The sequence below is a fragment of the Ciconia boyciana genome, chromosome 4 (genome assembly GCF_034638445.1).
Source record: "Ciconia boyciana chromosome 4, ASM3463844v1, whole genome shotgun sequence".
Lineage (NCBI taxonomy): Eukaryota > Metazoa > Chordata > Aves > Ciconiiformes > Ciconiidae > Ciconia > Ciconia boyciana.
In genome coordinates, this window is record NC_132937.1 from 63,192,385 (window position 1) to 63,216,382 (window position 23,998).

General features: G+C 39.5%; 1 protein-coding gene across 7 annotated transcripts in view; it reads right to left on the reverse strand.

Annotated features, from left to right (window-relative positions):
• Nucleotides 1-7,057: 7,057 nt before the first annotated feature.
• The window catches only part of CDC14B (cell division cycle 14B), a 48,199-nt gene continuing 31,258 nt past the window's right edge, over nucleotides 7,058-23,998 (reverse strand). The window contains exons 10-15 of one of the 7 annotated variants that reach the window (XM_072859807.1): nucleotides 23,413-23,551; nucleotides 23,128-23,281; nucleotides 22,261-22,361; nucleotides 13,672-13,788; nucleotides 10,517-10,582; nucleotides 7,058-10,275 (exon numbers count right to left, since the gene is read on the reverse strand). In XM_072859807.1, the coding sequence (XP_072715908.1) occupies nucleotides 10,236-10,275; nucleotides 10,517-10,582; nucleotides 13,672-13,788; nucleotides 22,261-22,361; nucleotides 23,128-23,281; nucleotides 23,413-23,551 (617 nt within the window). In that variant the 3' untranslated portion in view covers nucleotides 7,058-10,235. Of the gene's footprint in view, nucleotides 10,276-10,516; nucleotides 10,583-13,671; nucleotides 13,789-19,593; nucleotides 19,740-22,260; nucleotides 22,362-23,127; nucleotides 23,282-23,412; nucleotides 23,552-23,998 lie in introns of those variants that run through there. The other 6 variants (XM_072859809.1, XM_072859808.1, XM_072859810.1 and 3 more) reach the window with 6 other exon arrangements.

Here is a 23,998-nt window from a genome sequence, read left to right on the forward strand (position 1 = left end):
TATACACAAACACTAGTAAAACATGGCATGCATCTCGGGAAGAGATTAAATTGTGTTGCAGATCTTAGTCATGTTACTCTTTAATGCACTGCTACCAGGTACTCTGCTGTTAGGATTACTGTAGGGAGTGGCATAGGAAAAAGCTACTGCATTTCAGCTTTGAGTTTTTAGATTAATGTAAATCACAGTAAGTTTGCAAAGAAAGGAATTCACCTCTCTCCACAACTGTTATTTATATATGATAGTGTTAATAGTACCGTGGTATAGGATTGGCAAGAGTATATTACTATGAAAGTGCCTTTAAAGGAAAGAGGAGAGGAACATCTGTGCTTAACAAGACTAAAGAATAGCTAAAAAGACTCAAAAGTAAAAAGCCCTGGTAAAAAACTTTAATTGCTAAATAGGACTATTAGGCAATTGAGCCCATGGGAGACAAGCTTTCAGCTCTGGTTACACTTTTTCATGTGAAAACAGGGCTGGGGGTATGTGCAGCCTTTGGGCCCCAACCAAAATCTGTAGCCCTAGTACACCTATGTCATTAAGATTATTCTTACATAATGTTCAAGCCCTTTTTTTTCCCTTCAGAGCTGTCACAGGCACGTGTGCATATACACACACATCCACATAAATATATATATATACACACACATATATATGCAGTGTTGAAAGTAGTGTAACACTGACTTGTCACTGGATCAACAATTGAATGTGAAACATGGTTATCTTTGCAGAAAAAGTACATTTCAGTCAATAACAGGCATGGAATTAGAGCTTTTCTCTTTCAGTAACATATGCTGGGCAAGTACTGAACAGTTTGCTTGGAAGGGGAAAACCTTCGGTTTTTGCAAGAAGTAACAACTGTTACACTTTGGCTGTATTACTTAGAATTTAATGTGAAATACATTAAATCTTCAGCTAGGTTTTATTTGCCTGCAAACAAATACCTTTTTAAAGATGTGATGCAGCAAATGTTGCAGATAGCTGCGTCTTCAGAGCAGCTTTAGATACTGCATCACATTTAATGGCAGTGTTATGTTTGAGACAAACTAGCACTTAATGAATTGAATACAGTTTTTGCTGTCCCTATTTGGGTAGCCAGTGTGAATATCTGTATTTTGTGTCTACAGTATTTTACAGCTACTTAGGAGGACTCAATAAGCTGCTGTCTGCTTTTAGCAGTGGTAGTTTCTCTGTCTAGATTTGCACAGTAGTTACTATTCAAATGAAAGATACTGCGTTTTGCATAATGTAATTGAACTAGCAGGATAGCTTTGAGAAAAGGTAAACATAGCAGCAGCGAGGTACAGATTTATTCTCTTCCGACAAGAGAAAAAATAAGTTGACATGCTATAATCTAGGAATTCTGTGCTTGTGAGTGGTTTGGCTATTTTTCTGTTGCTTATGGATTGAATGCTGTTTTCAGAGGTTTTCCTCACTCTACCAAAGGCTCTGGACCTTGGAAGCTATTGTGGGAAATGTAAAACCTAGTAACCTTTTCAGTGAAGGTTCCACTGAAGTGGAAGAAGACCATAGGCTGGAAAAGGTCTGATTGGTGGGAGGAAGGGAAGGAACCCTTCAAATAAGGGGGAAGAAAACCCAACAAACCAACATTGCATAATAGTTCACTTAAATAGAGATGATGTAGGTGTGGAAGAGACTGACAAAAAGCACCTAGAAGCATGACACCAGGACAAATGTAACCTGTTGTGAGTGTTGAGTAGAGTACTAGGACCATGACATTGTGGGAAGAACAGTGAAAGATTAATCTGGTAATGGCAGAACTCAAACTTGGGAAGAAAGACAAGTGGGTCTAGAGAGAAACTGTTTGAAGGAGGGGTAATGAGAAGGCTGATCGCTCTTAAAAGAATGGCATCAAAGCACTGATGGAGGTAAAAGCAGCTCACAATGGTGAGAATTGGTCTGCTTCAGCATTTGCATAATGTCTATCTTCCTGCTGTCGGCAGCAATCACTTTGGATTTTCTTGCATTAATAATAGCTGCTGCCAAGGGTAATCTCTGTCCTGGTAAGTATCAAAGTATATAGTATTTAATATGATGCCTGTTTCCAGAAATGAGTACTGTATGATCATAGAGGAAGGAAACAAATTAACTAGAACCCCATCTGTGTTTTTTACTGGGTAGTAGCATCCCAACAATTCAAATACAGTATCACAGAATCGTTTAGGTTGGAAAAGACCTTTAAGATCATCAAGTCCAACCGTAAACCAAGTCCACCACTACACCATGTCCCTAAGCACCTCATCCAAACGTCTTTTAAATACTTCCAGGGATGGTGACTCAACCACTTCCCTGGGCAGCCTGTTCCAATGCTGGACAACCCTTTCAGTCAAGTAAAATTTCCTAATACCCAGTCTAAACCTCCCCTGGTGCAACTTGAGGCTATTTCCTCTCATCCTATCACTTGTTACCTGGGAGAAGAGACCAACCCCCACCTCACTACAACCTCCTTTCAGGCAGTTGTAGAGAGCGATAAGGTCTCCCCTGAGCCTCCTTTTCTCCAGGCTAAACAACCCCAGTTCCCTCAGCCGCTCCTCATCAGACTTGTGCTTGTAGACCCTTCACCAGCTTTGTTGCCCTTCTCTGGACACGCTCCAGCACGTCTATGTCTCTCTTGTAGTGGGGGGCCCAAAACTGAACACAGTATTCGAGGTGCGGCCTCACCAGTGCCGAGTACAGGGGCACGATCACTCCCCTACTCCTGCTGGCCACACTTGCCGATACAAGCCAGGATGTCATTGCCTTTCTTGGCCACCTGGGCACACTGCTGGCTCATATTCAGGCGGCTGTCAACCAACACCCCCAGGTCCTTCTCTGCCAGGCAGCTTTCCAGCCACTCTTCCCCAAGCCTGTAGCATTGCATGGGGTTGCTGTGGCCCAAGTACAGGGCCTTGCAGTTAGCCTTGTTGAACCTTGTACAATTGGCCCCAGCCCATCGATCCAGCTTGTCCAGGTCCTTCTGTAGAGCCTTCCTCCCCTCAAGCACATCAACACTCCCGTGCAGCTTGGTGTCATCTGCAAACTGAGGGAGGGTGCACTTGATCCCTTCATCCAGATCATTGATAAAGATATTAAACAGGACTGGCCCCAACACAGAGCCCTGGGGGATGCCACTTGTGACCGGCCGCCAACTGGAGTAAACTCCATTCACCACCACTCTTTGGGCCCGTCCATCCAGCCAGTTCTTTACCCAGTGAAGAGTACACCCGTCCAAGCCATGAGCAGCCAGTTTCTCCAGGAGAATGCTGTGGGAAACAGTGTCAAAGGCTTTACTGAAGTCTACATAGACAACATCCACAGCCTTCCCCTCATCCACTAGGCGGGTCACCTTGTCATAGAAGGAGATCAGGTGGGTTAAGCAGGACCTGCCTTTCCTGAACCCATGCTGGCTGGGCTTGATCCCTTGGTTATCCTCTCCATGCCGTGTGATGGCACTCAGGTTGATCTGTTCCACCAGCTTTCCCAGTACCAAGGTCAGGCTGACAGGCCTGTAGTTCCCCAGATCCTCCTTCTGGCCCTTTTTGTAGATGGGTGTCACATTTGCTAATCTCCAGTCAGCAGGGACCTCCCCAGTTAGCCAGGACTGCTGGTAAATGATGGAAAGGGCCTTGGTGAGCACATCTGCCAGTTCCTTCAGTACTCTCGGGTGGATCTCATCAGGCCCCATAGGCTTGTGAGTGTCTAAGTGGTGCAGCAGGTCACTAACCATTTCCCCCTGGATTATGGGGGCTCCATTCTGGTCCCTGTCCCTGTCTTCCGACTCAGGGGGCTGGGTACCCAGAGAACAATTGGCCCTACTATTAAAGACTGAGGCAAAGAAGGCATTAAATACCTCAGCCTTTTCCTCATCCTTTGTCACTATGTTCCCTCCCCTGTCTACTAGGGGCTGGAGATTCTCCCTAGCTCTCCTTTTGCTGCTAATGTATTTGAAGAAGTTTTTTTTGTTGTCTTTTACAGCAGCAACCAGATTGATCTCTAGCTCAGCTTTGGCCCTTCTAATTTTCTCCCTGTACAACCTTGCTACACCTTTGTAGTCCTCCTGAGTTGCCTGCCCTTTCTTCCAGAGGTTGTAGACTCTCCTCTTTTTCCTGAGTTCTAGCCAGAGCTCTCTGTTCAGCCAGGCTGGTCTTCTTCCCCCGAGCTCGTCTTTCGGCACCTGGGGACAGCCTGCTTTTGTGCCTTTAGGACTTCCTCCTTAAAGAATGTCCAGCCTTCCTGGACTCCTTTGCCCTTTAGGGCTGCCTCCCAGGGGACTCTGTCGACCAGTCTCCTAAACAGGCTGAAGTCTGCCCTCCAGAAGTCTAAGGTGCCAGTTCTGCTGACTCCCCTCCTCACTTCTCCAAGAATCAAAAACTCTATCATTTCGTGATCACTCTGCCCAAGACCGCCTCCAACCATCACATGGCTCACAAGTCCTTCTCTGTTCGTGAACAAGAGGTCCAGCGGGGCACCTTCCCTAGTTGGCTCACTCACCAGCTGTGTCAGGAAGTTATCATCTGCCGCACGCTCTAGGAACCTCCTAGACTGTTTCCTCTCTGCTGTATTGTATTTCCAGCAGACATCTGGCAGGTTGAAGTCCCCCACAAGAACAAGGGCTAGCGATTGTGAGGCTTCTCCCAGCTGCTTATAGAATAGTTTGTTTGCCTCTTCATCCTGGTTGGGTGGTCTGCGACAGACTCCCACCACAATATCTGCCTTGTTGGCCTTCCCCCTGATTCTAACCCATAGACACTCCACCCTATTGTCACCATCATTAAGCTCTAAACTATCCAGACACTCCCTGACATATAGGGCTACCCCACCACCTCTCCTGCCTCGCCTGTCCCTCCTGAAGAGTTTATAGCCATCCACTGCCGCACTCCAGTTGTGCGAGTCATCCCACCATGTTTCCATGATGGCAACCATATCATAGTTTTCCTGATGTACAGTGGCTTCCAACTACTCCTGCTTGTTGCCCATGCTGTGTGCATTGGTGTAGAGGCACTTCAGCTGGGCTGTCGTCTGTGTCTCCTTCATAGAGGAACACTCCTTACGTGCTTTGAGGTGTTTCACTGCTGTTTCCCTCTTGGCTCCTATTGCCTCAGTATCCCCTAGCTCAACTCTGTTCGACTTCGGCTGTGCCCCAGCATACCCCGCACATCTCAGAGACACAGGCTGAGTGCCCTCGCTGGCACCCGCTCCCTCTAACCGTGGCACGTCGTCCCTCAGCTTCCCTCGGGCAAGCCTGGTATTATCCCCCTCCCCCTTCGAGTCTAGTTTAAAACTCTGTCGATGAGCCCCGCAAGCTCCTGAGCAAAGATTCTCTTTCCCCTTTGAGAAAGATTAATCCCATCAGATGCCAGCAAACCTGGTGCTGTGTAGGCCATCCCGTTGTCAAAAAAACCAAATCCGTGGTGATGACACCAGCCACGGAGCCATGAGTTGATAGATTGGGTGTTTCTGTTCCTTCTAGTGTCGCTGCCCACAACTGGAAGGAGAGAGGAGAAAATAACCTGTGCTCCAGAGTCCCTTACTAGCCATCCCAAGGCCCTGAAGTCTCTTTTGATTGCCCTAGGACTTTGTGTTGCAGCTTCATCGCCCCCCACATGGAAGAGCAGTAGGGGGTAATAGTCCGAGGGCCGTACCAGGCTAGGGAGTATCCTCGTGACATCCTTCACCCGGACCCCAGGGAGGCAGCAGACTTCCCTAAGAGGAGGATCCGTCCGGCATACGGGACCCTCGGTTCCCCTCAGAAGGGAGTCACCCACAACTATAACCCGTCTTCTCTTCCTCGTGGAGGTGGTGTTGATACGAGAGGTACACTTTTCTGGCCTAGGTGACACCTCTGGTGTAGACAGACTGTCATCCCCATCCTCCTCCATTGACTGGCCTTCCACCTCCAGGGCCTCATACCTGTTGTACAGAGGCACCTGGGGAGGCGAGGTGGGCAGGGAGGGCCTTCGCCTGCTGCTACGAGCATGGACTTGCCTCCATTCACTCTCCTCCTTTGAGCTGCTGCCTTCAGCCCCGTGTGGGGAGAATAGAGGATCCCCTTGATTGTGGGTTCTTACTGGTGGCTGCTGCTGCTCCTGTTCCTGTCTCAGGGGGGGCAGAGCATGGTACCACCATGCTCTTTTTCAGCCTCCCTGATGCTCCTTAACTTTCTACCTCCTCCTGTAGCTCTGCCACCATGCAGAGCAAATCATCCACCTGGTCGCACCTCACACAGCTGTCCACACGGCTGCCATGCATGAACAGTGAGAGGCCCAGGCACTCTCTGCAGCCTGAGACCTGGGTGGCCGCATGTTTTTGTGGGAGCTCCGTCTGGGTAGCCACATCCACTCTGGCGAGCACAGAGGGCATCGCTTTCTGATGAGTGAAGACCATAGCTGAGTTTCTTCTGAAAGGATGGGGACTACTGAATGAACTCACCTCTTGAGCTGGCAGGGTGCCTTCGCCTTCCCTGCAGGCCCTGCCTGTGTGAACTGCCGCGTCACTCCCTGTTCGCCACACTCCCTGGGGGCTGCCTGGGGGAATACAATTACTATTGTTTTCCAAAATGAGTCCCCTGAAACATAGAGCCAGGAGTTCACTATTTTTGAAATTAGAAAAGTATATGTTTTAAGGATTTGTGCTTTAATTAAATGTTTTCGGGCAGCTGAGATTTTTGCATTATTTGGCCTCAAGTTGCGCCAGGGGAGGTTTAGACTGGATATTAGGAAATTTTACTTGACTGAAAGGGTTGTCAAGCACTAGAACAGGCTGCCCAGGGAAGTGGTTGAGTTGCCATCCCTGGAGGTATTTAAAAGATGTTTGGATGAGGTGCTTATGGTCATGGTGTGGCGGTGGTGTTGGTAGTGTTAGGTTTACAGTTGGACTCGATGATCTTAAAGGTCTTTTCCAACTTATACGATTCTGTGTGTGATGTTTCAGAGCACATGAGTCAGTGTGGTACAGATATGATGGTTTTGTGGTGAATTGTTTTAGAATGCTGGAAATAAAAGAAAAATAAACTTCTGATTATTTTTATTTTTACACAATTCATGTTTACAATTCTCACTATTCAATATTTTGTATAAAATCAAATACAATATGCAGTATTTTCAAAGGAGACACAAATGCATATTGAACTACTTAATATTACAAGATAATATGAAGCTTTATCTTAAAAATACCTTCAGCAAAATAAACTCCCATTCTGTCAATCCAAGTTAAAAAAATATGATTAGAAATATACAATTTAAAAATAATCAGGATGAACAGTACTGATTAGTCACGAAATTTTAGATCTTGATAGTCTGTACATGAGTTTATGCAAGACAAACAGTCTGCAAACCATTAATATAAAAACTGCAGTGCAACAAACTGGTGAACATCACATTTTTCTTTTTTCCATTTTAATGCATGAGTCTCTACAACTCTTATTTTTTTGTTTTAAATCAGCAGCACTTCCTCTGTTGTCATACTGGGGCAAAAAGACAAGGTCTGGGTTAACATCTAGGTTAAGTTATTGATGCTGGAATGGAAGCTAGCAATTTGACTCAATATACTACAACTTGTGAGTATGTTGCATACTTTTGAATAAGAGATCAAGGGAGATTCCATCTGTCATGTATTTGAAAGAGGGGAAAGAACTTCTACAGAAAAACTCCTAATTGACGACAGCAGAAATAACTTACTTCAGCTGCTCTGTGGTACAATGGTGATGCAGCTGCCGCCACACATTCCATTTTGGCACATAATACTGCACAATTCAAAACAGACTGAGAAACGAAGGACTCCCTCACCCATGCCCACTCTTTATTCTTGTACTTAAGACAGCTTTGGTATGGTATAATAAAAATGCTAGACAAAGTACTAAAAATTCAGAAGAACAAACTAAGCAATACAATTAGATGGGACACAATGAGGTAATGAGTTAATTTTCCATATAAGGCTGTTTGGAGAGTTAAAATGTAAAATCCCTTTCACATTTATGTGTTTCTCACTAAGATACTAGGTGGTGGAAGGGGTATTCTGAAACACATTCATGCCAAACATGCAGTTTTGGTTTAGCTAGAGTTCCTATTGTGTGTGTTTGTGCACTTGTTTTATGCAAATTTACTTCTGATGAACCTAAAAGTGCTAATGGCTCTGCTGGTTACTTGAAAAAAGGCAAGTTCCAATTTGGAATTTGGAAGGGGTGTGAAATAGAGTGATTATTTTTAGGTTACAAACAAAGGTGCTAAAAGAGGAAGCTCAGCTGAGAGAAGGGCAAATCCAAACACAATAAATATTACTAAAACTTTCTTGTTTTGACTCTCACCTCTCACCTAACTAGTTTCATCCCTTCTGCCTTCCAAGATAAGAATTTTCTTCAAAAATAAACACAGATTAATATTTGCATAATATACCTACTATTGTGGTTACATGTACTTCAGCTTTTGGACAAATGGCTTGCTTAAAGAAAAAAAAAAACCAAAAAAAAGACAAGAAATTTTAATCACTGTATCAGGGTGAATTCTGTCCCTCTCTTTTAGGTGCTTTTCACCTAGAAGAAAATGGTTGTGAAGGGGAAGATTGAGAGGAAAACAAAAAATATTTGGGGTCTGAACCTCAATGGTCCTTTATTTTGCACCATACAAGCCTCTTCTGTTTTCTTTGTATTCATATTTGCAAATTTTGACTATCCAAACTCAGAGATACTACCTGTAAGCTTACTTACACTTCACATGCTGCTTCCCCTCCAACTAACGATGCTCTTGCCACAAAATGTTTTCAAGCCAATGTGTGGTTATTCATGTTGGCATTCAAGAATCACCAGCCTAACCGAAAGCATAATTTTAATTTAAAAATATGTAGATTGAAACCAGTCACTGAACCTGTCCATTTATATTCATAAAAAGACAATTCTCCCCCTTCTATCTTTAAAAACTTCAGTTAGTCGATTGCTAAAATTTCAGATCTCTCCATTTCTTCTGCTTTCTACTGTAAGAGTCACTAAATCAACAGATAACTGTATCATACTTAAGGCTATAAGGTAACAGTCCTCATCTGAGGGATACGCAGCTATAAACTTCAGTTGGCAGACAAGGGTACGTCACTGCAAATCCAGCTTTGAGATTTTGTAATGTGAGAAGTGGTAGGGAAAAAATGCTCCCAGTGTTTGAAGACAGTCTTGTAGTGGATGACAATTTCAGTCTCAGACAGATTCCTCTAAAAATTACACTGCTTTTTAACAGAGGTAAGCTGTAGTTTTTAAAGTGTTAATTAGATGTTAAAAACTATACCTGCCCCTGAGTTCCACTACCGATCTCAGTTGTACAGCAAGCTTATTTTCCCTTTTTTGTGTGCTGCACTCATTAAGTGTCTCAAAGCTAAAAAACGGTGACATCCGCATGTTATGAAGTGTACCACTAAAACCCAGGAAACATTCTTACCTTTTAGATATGGAAATCTGAAGTTTCACCTAAAAGACTTGAAGATAGGAAAAGAAACAGTAATGACATTTCAATCTGACAGCACTGCTTTAAATGGTAAGCTGTTTTTCCTCCCCCTTAAAATCATACCAGATTTAAAGCAATTACAACTAGGTAAAAGAGCCATTGGTTGTGAACAACTATTACTATTAAAAACAAGTTAATTGCTTATAGTTAGTTTTTTCAAAATAAACAAACCACACAACCTTTGAAAATAAAGCACTTTGGTGGACAATAGTTACTTTGTGTACTCAATACTGCGGCTTCATAAAAAACTTCATACAAAATAAGAAAGAATAGCCAGTTAACACAGGAGAGTACCAATACTGTAAGAAAAAAGCTTTTGTGGTTGATTTTCAGTCTCAAGTGGAGACTTGAGCCCAGTCTGAATGGACAACACAGATTTATATATTTAAAAGCTCCCACCATCTTTTCATTTCTGGTGGTCAGCAGCTAAGTGATTGCCATCACAATTTATACACATGCATCATACATACTAGCAAGCCCTCTTTATAATAGAGAGCTTAAGTATTTACACCTGAGTCTAAATGTACACAGATTTTGTTGGTTTTGTTTGAGGAAGTGTTAGCACATTAGGAAAGTCTCTACCAAGCATGTTGACAGTTCATTTTATTCTACAAGTATGGAAGAGATTCTTCTGTTTCACTTTTGCTGAAAAATGGAGCCAAAGTAATCTTCCTTGAATTGCATCAAGTCCCCTCTAGTCACATCCCCTTCATTCCTGAATATCCTCTTCAACACTTGTTGCTTATTTGAAATTTAACGCAATACTGTTCTAGTCCTTGGGACGGATTGGCTGCTGAAATAAAACATATTCGAGGAAAAAAGTTAAATATGTACTCAATATGTATTTCCAGCAAACATTTCTGGCAAGGTAAAATGAGCAAATGATACTTCAAAGAAAGAAACAGAAGATAAAAGTCACTGCATTTAAGAACACAGCAATATTGGTTGTAAAGAAAGCACGGACTGGTCTGATCACAGACAACATGAAGAAAGGTTCCGCTCCATACAGAAAAGCAACAGAGGATTCAAAGTACCATAATTTCATTAAGCGTATTTGCTGTAAAGCATTCCTTTTCTTTCTCTCCCTCTGAGGTATCAGACTGTAGGAAAAGTAGAAAGAATAGTAAAGAAACATTAATTTTTTTAAAGCTAGATTTAGATTACATATAGACAAGCTCTGAAATGCTGCAGGTAGTTTTCAGTATTTGAACAAGGGTGCAGAGGGTTTCTTTACAATTCCCAGCAAAGCAAAAGCATATCAGATTGTTAAAGCTTATTCCTCTTTGTTAGTTTTTGTGATATACCTCTCTGGTTAAAAGAAGTAAAGGAATCTATATAATACAGTTTTCATACATTTCCCCCCATATTTCCAATTTTTTTTTGGTAATAACTTGACCTGCATTCCTTTAAGCACCTCTACCTACCAAAATTCCTTCACCACTCAAGATTTCATTTCTAATCAACTACTTACTATATACATAGTTCTAATTCTGGTATGTGTGGTAACACAGAAAAGACTGTTTCATTTGTGTCTTACTATGATTCAGTTGGTTTGGATCTGATGTATGCATCTTGTTAAAATAAGAACACAAACTTCTCAGTAACTAGCAAATTTACAAGGAAGACGTCTTAACTGGAGAAACAAGGGCTTCCACAGAAAAAGACTGTGGATAATGCTCTAGTAATGCGATTTCTTGCAGTTCAACAATAGTGTTATTTCAGTCACAAGATATAATGTGTTATGTCCACCAGTACTGGTCTTTCGTAGATGGCAGCTGACATTAGAGATGTTCTGCAAAGGAAATGCAGTGAACGTTATGAATAGGATTGAAATTCCCTAAATTCTCTTTGCAAAGCCAGAATACAGTGTTTCAGATGTAAATGCCTGTTTTGGCTGAAAAGTCATTCTGGGGGCATTCTATAATAGTGTCTCCAACAGTCTGAAGGATGAAATGGCAAATGAATTACCCAGCTCTGCGGATTATACTGCATTAGGATGGGTCACAATGTGATTCATCTACAGTAACAATTGACTAAAATGACCTAAAGCATCAACAGATGAGATTAATGTAAAAATAATGCAAGATGTTTCCACTTGAACATATCAGACAAGAAAATTAAAGAATAAGGGTACACAGTAATGTCGGAAGTTCAGAGAAGGCAACAAGGTCTTGACAAAGACAGATGTTGGTTAGGGCATGATCTCAATTTTGTAATAATAATTATTCTCGTCTACCCTGCAATCCACTTGATCTGGAATAGGTCTATCAATTTGAGCACTATGAGGTAATGTAAACTGCACAGACTTCAAGAAATTAAAACAAAAGAGATCAAAAAACAAAGGGATGCTTAAAAAAAAAGGAGTGAGGTTTTGCCAAATGCTACAGAAAAAATAAAAGGACACCTGCAAGATTAACAACAAAGTACTGCATTCTAAGTCCATGAAATTGTACAGTCATATCAAAATATCCTTCAGAGGGACCAGCACCCAATTAGCCCTCTCAGATGACAAGATAATTAAGAACTCCAGAACTGTGACATAACTAGTTAGGACAAATTCAATTATTGGATCGAAGCATACAGTGACTGAAATTCCTTGACCTCAAAAATTAGAAGAAAAGAAACAGTATATGGAATGAAATATTTGGGCTAGAAGTTTTAGAAAATCCATTAAAATATGAAGTAGTTCATGAAGTTTGAGATCAACCTGATCCTTGGTCCTCAGAGTCATAAATCTGGCGATACACCTAAAGGATTTCTTTCAAAATAACTGAAATCTTCTATGAACTCTATTTTAGGGTTGTTGTTTCCTCCTAAGGATAGGTATTCTCATCTCACACAACACAAAGGTCAACTTGGAGGTGTGTTTTCCAGGAACTGAAAATCTCTGTTCAATTACACATGTGCATGTATACAGCTAACAAGAGTTGCAAGGAGCTTAAAACTGGGAGAAGCATGAAGAATAAAAAGAGCAGGCAGAATCCCATCAATCTGTTGGGACCAAAACTGACATGGTGAAAATGATGCAAAATGGAGGAAAAAAACAACCAACCAAACACAAAAACCCTGAGAAATACTTCAGATTTTTATTAAAATATGCATTTCAGGAAAAAGAGATTATTTTTTAACATGCTGTTATACAAATCAAAACGTAATTCATATAGCCACTGTTAAAAATTCTGTGACTAGAATTTACTGCAGCCTACCATTAATGACTATTTCCATTGCCTGATAGAGTGAATTCTTCATAACTTCTATTACCTTCAAGGTAACAGGACCAAGAAGGGGAAAGAAAAGCTCTGTGGGGAAAAAGCTGCACAAGAACCTGGAATTTTCAGCAATATTTAAAAATCAAGCTACATAACTACTTATGTTATTTGCCACCTTTTACTCTTCTCAACAAAAGTAAGTGTCTTCAGCACCTGACAGACACATTCAAAAGTTTTCCACTATAAGCACAAGACAAATTCTGGTCAACTGTAGCCACTGGAAATTACTTGGAAATTGTTTTAAGCTACACTCTCAGGCTCATCTTTGATAATGACCTGGAGAGCTGCCACAGAGGGGCATGAACACACGCACACACAAAGAAATGTAGTAGTGTGGCCATAAGTTTCCGGGCCAAAAGGCACTTTCAGTCTTGCATAAATCCATCCGAATTTAAAATTTCATTAAGCTTTGCCTAACAGGTTCAGTTCAGATTATCAGTCATAGTCTCAGTACAAAATCTCATACCAGTATACACATGCATTTTATACATTTCACCTTTCCACTAGTACTGCATTTCAGTTGTCCATCAAATTCCTCTTAGTTTTGACTTCAGGTACTGACTAATAATTGACTTAATACCACGAACAACTTTTCCACCTCTTACTCCAGGCAGAGGTTCGGTAAAGGAAGGCTTTTTTTTGTTACCAAAATCCCTCACCTTCAGTAATTCTGACTCACATTGGGAATTACAATATAAAATTCTGAAAGTTGAAAGACTGAGCAACATAAACAAATTACATAAGGTTTAAGATTCCAGATATTCTCAGTACATGACATAAACCATAAAATTGTTTCTCATTTCCCATTGCTACGAGGAGGAGTTGAACTGTGGCAAAAAATCCTGTCAGCAATGGATATGCCAGCTCAAAGTATTTGCCTAGAGAACAGTTACTGTATCTGTAAAGAGGGTACCTCTCACCTTTTTAAACTGTTTTTTCTTGCAGCAGACCTGGTAGTTCTTTTAGTAATGTCTGTACTCTCAGAAATGCTAGGTTCAGAGGTTTTATTTTTCTGAACACTGGACTGCAGAATTACTCTGAAAAGAGTAGGAAAAAAGAAAGATTATATAACCTGAAAGTTTCCAGGAAAACACTGAAAAGAGGATATTACAGTTGCAGCAGAGCTAACAAGTATCAGCTGGCTTTTCACAAATCATTCTGAAAAGCAAATTGTTCTGCCTGAAAAACATCCTTCTCTTTATAACATCCTTGTTATAACTATGGTAAGGCAAGTTGTTTTATTAGGAGCATAGCAGTTTGTTTTGTTGTCAGGTTTGGTTTTTTTTTGCTTTCAAAGACTGGATTAAATTAATGGTTTTTAATTTCCTGTTAGGTTTTTGGAAGACAAAAAGCTAAGAAATTGTATTTTAAATTACTGCAACAAAACAAAAAAAAGATAAAATCTTAACCATGCAACAAAAACATACATTATTTGCCAGATTGACACAGAAAGAAATTCAGAAAAAACCCCAAGTAATTCAATTTGTGAAGATCAAAGTCTACATCTCCTGCAATTAACTATGAGATACTCCCTTCAAATACAGTAGGCTAGGAAAATCATTGCATATGCTGGCATTTTGTGCTTACGGGGAATTACTACGCCATACTCAAAACTCAGCTTTACATGCTGGTTGTACTCAACCGCTTCTCTGGAAGACTCCAGAGCAATATATTGACTATTTCCTGAACAGGTAGATAAATCCTAGTGTTGCTTACATCAGTAACAAAAGAACTCCAGATTGTGAAATGCAAACAACTATTTTTAGCCACCAGCCAACTGGTTTGTAGGGAGATCACATCTTCTGTATTCCTAAATACTTGTAGTGAAATTATGATACTACGGAGACAAAAAGTGACAACTGGTCAATGGAGTCCACCGGTATCTATTTAGTGCCTCATTTTATATGTCTATTCCCCAGTCATTCCATCTGTGCAAGTTTCCAACTATAAAACTATGCATCATTTTAGAGATTCAGAGCTAAAAGTAACTTAGCTATTACTGGTTTTTTTCCCCTGCTGTTATTGGACTAATTTTCAGTGGCTTCACTGAGTCCATCTGTGTCAGCAGATTATATTAGATTGGAAATCAAAACCTTCATTAAGTTGTGTAAACTGCAGTCTGGTTGATTAATACTCTGAAGAAACTGTTTTCAAGGAATCCTAGATATGAACATAAAACATAACTTTGGGAGCAGAAGTGGACAGACATACATGGGAGAAAATATGAGTATTTTCATACTCACTTAACATATTCACCAAAAACAGAAATGGAAAAAAACCCCTATGCTTTCACTATTTTATATGGGTTTGTTTGATACCAGAATTAGAATATGCATCAGAGGTAACACAATTTCATCTAAAATAAATTCTTTACAGCAGTAAAACTGATCAGCAACCTTATTTACCACATACTTCTAGATTGTTTACCAAACAGATGACTACAGAACCACAAAGTTCAAGTACTTTAAATTTCTACTTGAACAAATCTCTGTAATATTTCAGACTTGCAAAATCTTGTCTCTTGATTTGCAAAAGTCCAAACCAAACAGTCTTCTCTTCCTCCGAGATAAGATACAACATTGTAATGGTGAGTACTATCAAAATGCAAACCAAATTCTACTGTAAACACAACACTTTCAAAGTCAGAGGAATTGGTTATTTGAGGCTGAAAACAAAAACCAGATACCTTCACCATCATATCATGCTTCTGTAGACAACACAAATTCTTCTAACGAAAATCTGTCTTCCTGGCGTGCCCAAGGTGAAAAGGTTCAAAACCTGGAAGTTCAATTTATTTCTCTTGTGCTTGTAATCCAGTTCTAATAAATTCTAATATTAAAACTTAAAATTCTCCTTTCAATGCCACAGTTGTCATACAACATGAACAAAACTGGGCTACTGCACTTTCAACTAAGCTTTAAAAATGACACCAGTGGTGAAAAAGATTTGCATTGTACCTTTTATCCATGCCACTAGCAACTTCCAGGACTGAACAGAAAGGCAGAAAGCTGGCTTAACCCCGTAACACTTAGTCACTGAAATATAAGCATGACCAAATCATGGCACGTGCTGGTTTATTAGTGCTCATGTGGACAGAAATATGGAAAAATCATGTTTTCTCCTTAAATATATACATACAGTGTCTCTCTGTATAAAATGCATGTAATGTACATAAAAAAGAAAGCAAAAATTATTGGAATGTGATCTAAGGTTATAATCTTTCTCTTATAGGTGTCCGTTCTTTCCAGACACCAGGAGTTGAGAAAACAGTATACATGGAAGTCAGTATACATGGCTTAAACCCACATACTTATCTCATGTGAACTGAAACACTATGAAGTGTTAAGTTATCATCTTGCACAAACACTTCAATATTAATCTTTTCAACATATCATAGGTAAGTCCTTACTTCCCACAGAATTTCATTTTATCTGTTCAAAACAAAGAAAGAAAAGAAAAGAGGTTCTAAATGGGAACGTGGCTCATAAAACTGGTCACCATATGCAATTGCACCTTAAAACCAAACCAACCACATGATCCTCTGAAGATTGCTGTATCTACCAAAGGGGAGGGAGAGAAGGAGCTGGCTTATGGGATCAGCTCAGAGTCAGCTGTTAGCATGGTAGAACCTTTAACATCATCTGCTCTTCAGTAGATACGTAATTTTTACATCTCAGCGATATACAAAACTTCACACGGCTACCCAAGAGTAAAGATTAATTGAAATCCCTGTGAACAAAACATTTGCTGAATGATCAAACAGACATGTTTAAATCAGACTAAAATTCTAGACTTCCAAGGTTGATAGCACCTCAAGGAAAAGAGACGAGGTCTCATTTACACCATCGTCTGACATGGTGTTAACAACTAAACACCCAGAGTTGCCTTCGGGCCCAACAACTGTCAGCTTAGGAGAAGTAACAGTGCTATCAGAATTTTATTAGAATGCTACTGCATACATGTTTAAGGTAAGAGAAGAAACTATCTTTAATGTATGGAATTTTGATGTAACACAATTAGACTAGCAGCCTCACTTGATAGCAGGTTCGACACATAGGTTTTATAATGGACATAAGATGATGCCACAGGAGAGGAAATCCTCCCAAAATCTCAGCACCAAAAAAAATCCCAAACTATATTAGAGAAGGGTAAGAACCTCAGGACACCTACCTTACTGCTTTGTAACTAAACATGTGAAATAGTATGTCAACATATAGTATGTCATAGTATGTCAACAACCAGCTTCCAGAAACACCAGCAGAAAGCGCATCTGATGTACACAAAGGTTTTCTAACTCAATGAAATATTATTGAAAAAAAAAGAAAAAGCAGAACATTTCCTGAACACAGGCTACAGGATGCTGTAATAGCCACACTACTAAAATAGGTAATCCATATATGATAAGGATTTTTCATGTCTAGTTAATCTGTAATGCAAGCATTACTTGGTAGTTCTGAACCTAATATACTCTCGAACACCACACTAGTTTATACGCTACTTTCTTATTCAAGCTAATATATTGGCCTTTAAACAAATCAAAACCTGCTTAAATGGAACAGTGTTTGGGTCAGTAGCACCATCTTTTAAATAGTTCACAACTTTTTTTCACCATTGAACTCAGAGCAGGGTGGTGGGGACAGGTACACCACCAGGACACAAAAGCCCAAACCTCACAAGCCAAGACAAAATCCACAAAACTTGAAATGCCAGCAAGGTAATAGATCTTGGAGAGAAATCAATCCACGCAACAAGCTTTTTTAAAATAAAAATGATTACAGTATCCTAGAGAGGGATGAGGGGGAAGAGAGGTTACAGAGGAGCATGTCTTCTCTGACCTGCGATGGGCTTTTTATACTTGCCAAGGCTACCTGTTTTATGAGGTCTGTCAAATGCAATATTGCTTTCTCCTTCATCACCTCATGATTTTTAGGAAAATAGGCCTGACACCTCTACCACTGTTCCAAGTCATTGATACACAACAAGTGACTGATACTCGTCAGTCTACAGGGCTCCAGCCAACAGGACTGCCAGGCTAGCCCAGAGAGATTCATGATCCTGATTGATAATTTGACCTCTTAAAACACAAGGGACACTAGCTACATAATAGAGAGAACGTTAGTCTAGCTTTTAAGAAAAGCTTAAGCATTTTCTCTTCCCTGACATAGACCAACATTGTACGATTGTCAATCCTGGATATGAGGCAGCAGCACCAGTAACCCAATTGCTTGCATTGTGACACGTTTACCAACATCAAACAGTCTTTTCTCTTTTCCTCTAGCAAGGGAGTTTTTAAACGGAACACAGAAACCGTAAGAGAAAGAAAGGATGATAGTTGAGTGAAACTGATCTTATAGTACAGGAAAACAAAGGACAGATGATTGTTTCATTTTTTTAACAAGTGTTTTAAGTTTAGCTTTTTAGTCTGTGTTTGGAAATCTGAGGTCTGACTTCTGGAAAACACTGAGACAAGAAATACTGCTACTTTCAGTGTAAAACTTTGGAAACAAGCCTCTAATTTTCTTTGACAAAGTTAGGTACCAATGAAAGAAAACCCCACAGCTAAAGTGATCTTTAGGGTTTTTTTTTTTTCTCCAAAAGAATAGATTAAGATGACCTCAGCTAAAGCTACTAGGATAACTAAGTTGTCCACAAGTCTCCCAGTTCTCATTCTTTAATTATTAGGTCATTTACTTTAGCAAAAAGAATCCCATGCTTTTTAAGCAAGGCCAAACGTAGAAGGATAGAAACTCCTAACCTCAATGTTCTGCCAGGAGAGGATGCCTTTTCTTTCTCAGTACTCTGGTGTAAAACACTTTTTCTGACCTATTTTTTCTCTGAGAGCACCAAAGTTTCAAGCATTCACCCAAAGTAACCATTTTGCTTTGGGGGTGGTTGTGGAGGAACAGCTTCAGGGAGACACGATAGCAAGCAAAAGTTCCTGTTTGGGTTTCCTGGCAGTTCTGTGTGCTGCTGAAGTTTTGTTTGGCCAAAAGATGGAAGTTGTTGTTTGATGAAAACATTGCACCTTTTAAGTGGAAGCGAGGCACAGCAATCACGGCAGCCACTCTGACAAAAGCACAGTAGAGAAAGAGTGAAAACTGTACTCAAGGAACTAGTATGTTTTTCATGCTTTACTCAGCTCCTGAATCCAAGTGACAGAAAGAAGGGATTCAACTAGTATCATAAAGCTCTATAAAAAATAATTGAGAACGAAAGAAGATGAAACCAGGTTGGCTGGGTAAACAAGTGAGCCTTGACCTAATACTGCAACCTGCCTCATCTTCTGTTATGTTAAAAAGGAAAAAAGAAGTCCCATTTTACTGCCTCTTACGGCATATAATATTATAATCTCTCAGTAAAAACAAAGACCTGCCGGCATTTCTAACAAATTCTAATTCCTGGCATTTCACGTGAGTAAAACCATCCTTTGGGAAACTAAGCTCCTTTGCAAGTTCATGAATTTCAAAGTAAAACTGGAGCTAATGTCTTCATTTGCAATATGCAAAGGATAGGATCATATTTTAAAGCAGTACTTTTTCCTTTTTATAAATATAGTTTTGCTTATATAGTTTCGCATATTTGCAGGAGCATGCAGAGAAGAAAGGCTTTAAAATTATAAATTATCCTAATTATAAAAGCTCTGCACCTTTTTGTATTGCAAGCCAGCCATAAAAATCACTCAGTTATTCCAAATAATATATACAAAAATACAACAAAGCCAGAGCAGTGAAATTTACTCTTGCAACAAAGCCAGTAAGAAACATGATATGAAAACATGCATTTATGAGACATACTAGACAGAAAGTGTGAGCTATTGTAGAGAAATGGAATGGGACACTTACACAGTGGCTCTCTCTCAGGGGGTCCTGATGGTTACTATGTTCTTAAACCATCTAGACAGAATAGCAGGCTGGGCAGAAGGGAGCCACATACAATCCACCAGATCACAATGCTACACAGTGTAGACACCAGCATAGCTAGGAGCCATCTAAAAAAGGGGTTGGAGGGGGAGGAAAAGATGAACAAAAATTCAAAAGCAAAAGCTATTGGTGCATTTCAGCTTGTTTCAAGTTCTTCAAAAGCACATTGCTCTATAACCTTTGCCAAGCATTTTCTTACTTTCTATGACTGTAACAATCCATGCAACCATAAATTGCCAAATGTAGTATCCACGTGTTGCTGGAATCAAAGCAAATTTTCTGAAATCCTCACTAAAGTCACCTATTCCAAAGAAAGTCTGTATCACTCTTTTGAAAAGTACATGCTGGAGCAGTACACCTCTGAGCACTTGCTGCCATCTCTTAACACAGTTTGATCAGCCTGTATTCATACATCCTACTTCACAATTGTGTGTTTTAATACTAAAACATTAGATCAGAGCCCGATCAGTTTGTAGGAACAAACAATTTATGTAAACACCCAGACAGTGGGGTATATTACCTTCCTGTGTGAAAAGTAGCAAAAGCTAATTCATAATCCTTTGCCAAAGGTGCAGAATATTGCTAATTAGAACATACACAAAGTATCCACTCATCAAAGCATATAGAGTTTATACAACCAACTTCAATAAACATTAACAAACATTATACACAAATCCCTTGCGACTTAAATGTAAGCAATGCTTCTAGCTCTCAAAGACTGTAATTGTCCCAGCTTCTGGTGCTCTTATTTTGCCGGTTTTTTTCTTTTCTGTGAAATAAAACTACATAGAGGATTTAGAAGCTTCTTTTTGTTTGCTTAGATAAAATTAACTTCACTGCAAGATTAATTATTTTTACCAGTCTGAACTAAAAGGGAAAAAGACTGACACGTCTTCTAGTAGGGAAGACTTCTGACTCAGGCAGGGCAGCTAAATATTCCTAGTGATATTTTGGTTTAATAATAGTAACACAAAGAATGTAAGAAGTTATACATTCATTTTTCACCAAATTATTTCAGTACAAGCTGCAAACCATACAAGTAACTCGGGGGAACAGGAGGAGGGAAATTGCAACTCCGTGTGCCACAATCACACTATAAAAAAAACCTATAAGCCCTAGATCAATTATTTTAATTCTACAGAAATACAAGCTAACTAGTTTTAATTAGAGCAGTCATGTTGCAGAATGCTTCATGAATGGAATAATATTTTAATAGTTGATAGGCTTTTTATAGTTGATAGGCTCCGAATAGATTATCATACAGTTTACATTCATTCTATGGAACGTACAATAAATGAGCTCTTTCACAACCTTTATTACATGACTTAAAAGTACCTTTTATGAAAAAATATTACGAAGTGGAAACTAAGGCACTATGTGCCTTAGAAACTAACGTGCAAGGTAGCTGTTTTGTACTGTGGTATTTCAGGTAACTGAGGTAATGTATTGGGGTTTTTTTTAATCTCAGTTGGGTACAGGCTTTGTTCTGAATCTGTTGTTTCTTATATGATTGCCTGTGTAAATGATGACCATGAACAAAAGAGAATCATTTAAAATAAAAGCAAAATTAATACATAGCAATGTGTGAGGGTTTCCAAAGACATATTCCTTTACCTTCAGCACATTCTTACTACATACCTCTCACTTTTTCTAGAAGTCTGATGACACTGTTTGGTCTTAAAAAAAAAATTAAAAGAAAAAGAAAAAAAGGCCAGCAGCTAGCAGCATCGTCACCTACGGAAAGACAGCACAACAAAAGCCAAGTTGCCTGTGACTCTGGTGCTGTGTTATTTGCAAAAATCTGACAGCCAGTGGTCACCATTCCTTTCCTAGCAATCAAATGAGATCCAGATATGTCTTGCAAGTCTTGCATTTGCTTGTAGTTTATTTAAGGGCAGACAGAAAGTTCTTCTACCTACAGTTGCTACATGCTACAACAGATGCAAAGATGACGAAGACCTTTCTTTTACAGGTGGTGTTCCAATACTTGTCTAAAATAAAGAGACTAACATACCAAGTTCCCTGACAGAAATGCACTCCTTTTGAATTTATTTACTGAAATAGTGCTACTCCCTGCCTTCCAGATCTACCAGCCATTATCCCAAAGCCCACAAGATTTAGGGAAAGTTCCTCTCCAAGGAAGAGGAAATGAAAGGAAGCTAAAAATTCTTCTTTCAACTCTTCCTAGGTAGCTGACTTTACTTCAAAAAACAGCGCGTACCTTATTTCAGCCAATCAAACACCACCACACGGAGCCATAGTCTTCCGTTTTTATACTACCACAGGAAAGACAAGGGAATTTTGTGATTAAACGAAAAGTAAAGCACTCAGAAATACTATGGGAGCTTGTAAAGCGCAGACTACTGGAATCACAAACAACGCAGAAAACTAGAAATTGAGTAATGCAGTTCTTTAGCCAAGTTCTCCTGCCTCCTTAGTGCTCACCAAGCCTTCAGAGAAACAGTAATCTCATGCTTGTTTTAAATGAGTAAAAGCAGCCTTGGTAACAAACTTGGGGACAAAGGGAAGTATGCATACAGAAGATGATAAAAGTATTTCTGGCATTTATACATTCGGAAACTGACTTACGTTAGCGGAGATGCAGTTGGAGCTTTTGCCTGCCTTCGACTTTTCAGAGCACGAAGCTTATCACCTTGTGTTACACAGTTTGTTTCATCTTCATCACTGTACTGGATAAGTGGAGGCGGGGAAGGGATAAACCAAGATTAAAATATAGACACTTAGACATTTAAGAACCAACCTTATTTTAAATCTTAAAGTTAGAATTATCCCAACAGGGAAGTTTGCCAGCATAAAATCAAAGGAAATTCACGTGCATAAATAAAAATCTGTTCTTTCCAGTTTCCTCTTTGCTGCTTTTAAACCTGTAAACCCTTAAGTTGTGTCATGAATTACATGCACCAGAATGTTGTCTACCTTTAAAACAGTGTAAACATATTATCAAATCTTTGCTTTGGTACAGTACAATCTTCACTTAAGTACAGCATTTCCCTCCTTCACTTGCCTTTTTAAAACAGCAGTACCATTTTTTTAAAAGGCAGTATCAAAAGGTATTATAGAAGTTGCAATTACTTAGAAACTAAGAAGAGCAAAAACCCTTTCATCCCTTCCCTTTAAACACATACAATGAAGTAATAGACAATCCAAAACAAAATCAGTGTTTTTGATTGCAAATTGTGAGTACTTTTTTGTTCTAATATTTACCTAATTACTAAAGTATGATAAGGATGCTCCTACTTCACCTGTGTACTGCACTTCATTTTTCATACTTGCTGTCCTTAACTTTTCCCCCACCATATCCCGTGATACAAAAAGGGCCAACAGAAAAAGAATCTGATTAACATAGTTTTACTGTACCCACAGGTTTGTTCAGAACCTGAGGGATTCTCAACAGCAGTTACAACTTTTACAAGATCACAATATTCGGATGGTTACCAATTCAATGTCCTTTCGGATGGTTCTCCTGATTCTTGTGTCATTAATTGAAATATCATCTACTCCTGACAGAATTCTTGTTACAGCAATTTTAGGTTTTCCTTTCAACTTTGCATGGAAAATATCTCCTTCTGTCCAAAGTTCTGCCTGTTTGCTATCATAACATGAAAAAAAAAAGCCCAAAACACAACAAATTAACACCACAGATTATTAAGTGTACAATAAACGAAGAAGAAAGAGACATCTAGATCTATTTTTAAAATAATTTCTAGTCAATCTACTTACTCCATCAGGAAGTGTTGTTGTGGTCCAATCACTGAACCAGGTCTATTTATTCTAATCCAGGCAATAGTTTCAGCAGCTGTCATCCGATAATGCTTCATAATATAACAGGCAATAAGTGTGCCAGTTCGTCCAAGACCAGCTGTGTAAGATAAAAGAATGGCTTCTTTTATATACCCATCTTCATCTGGAATCCGCTGTAGCTATAGACGTTGCTAGTTGGACAAATAGTTACTTGCCTAGTCTATTAAACAAACCTGTTACTGATCAAACTTGGTAAGTGCAACTCACCTTTTGAAAATTTTTTTCCATATACAAGATTACTAACATATTGTTCACGTGTCTTTTGAGTGAGGTAACCTTCCAAAGCCAGTGACTTTACAAAGATCTGTAAGACTATCTATCTTTATTTACTTATCTATCTATGAATAAGTACATAGGTGTAAGAATGTTTTTATACATGGGATAAAACAGCTGGCTTTTTTCCAAAATTCTCAAAGCACCTTCTTGCAAATTGATCACACATTGCACTGAAACCAGTTGCTCTTCCAATCCCTCCTCTAACTAATCACTTACTTTAGTTCCCAAG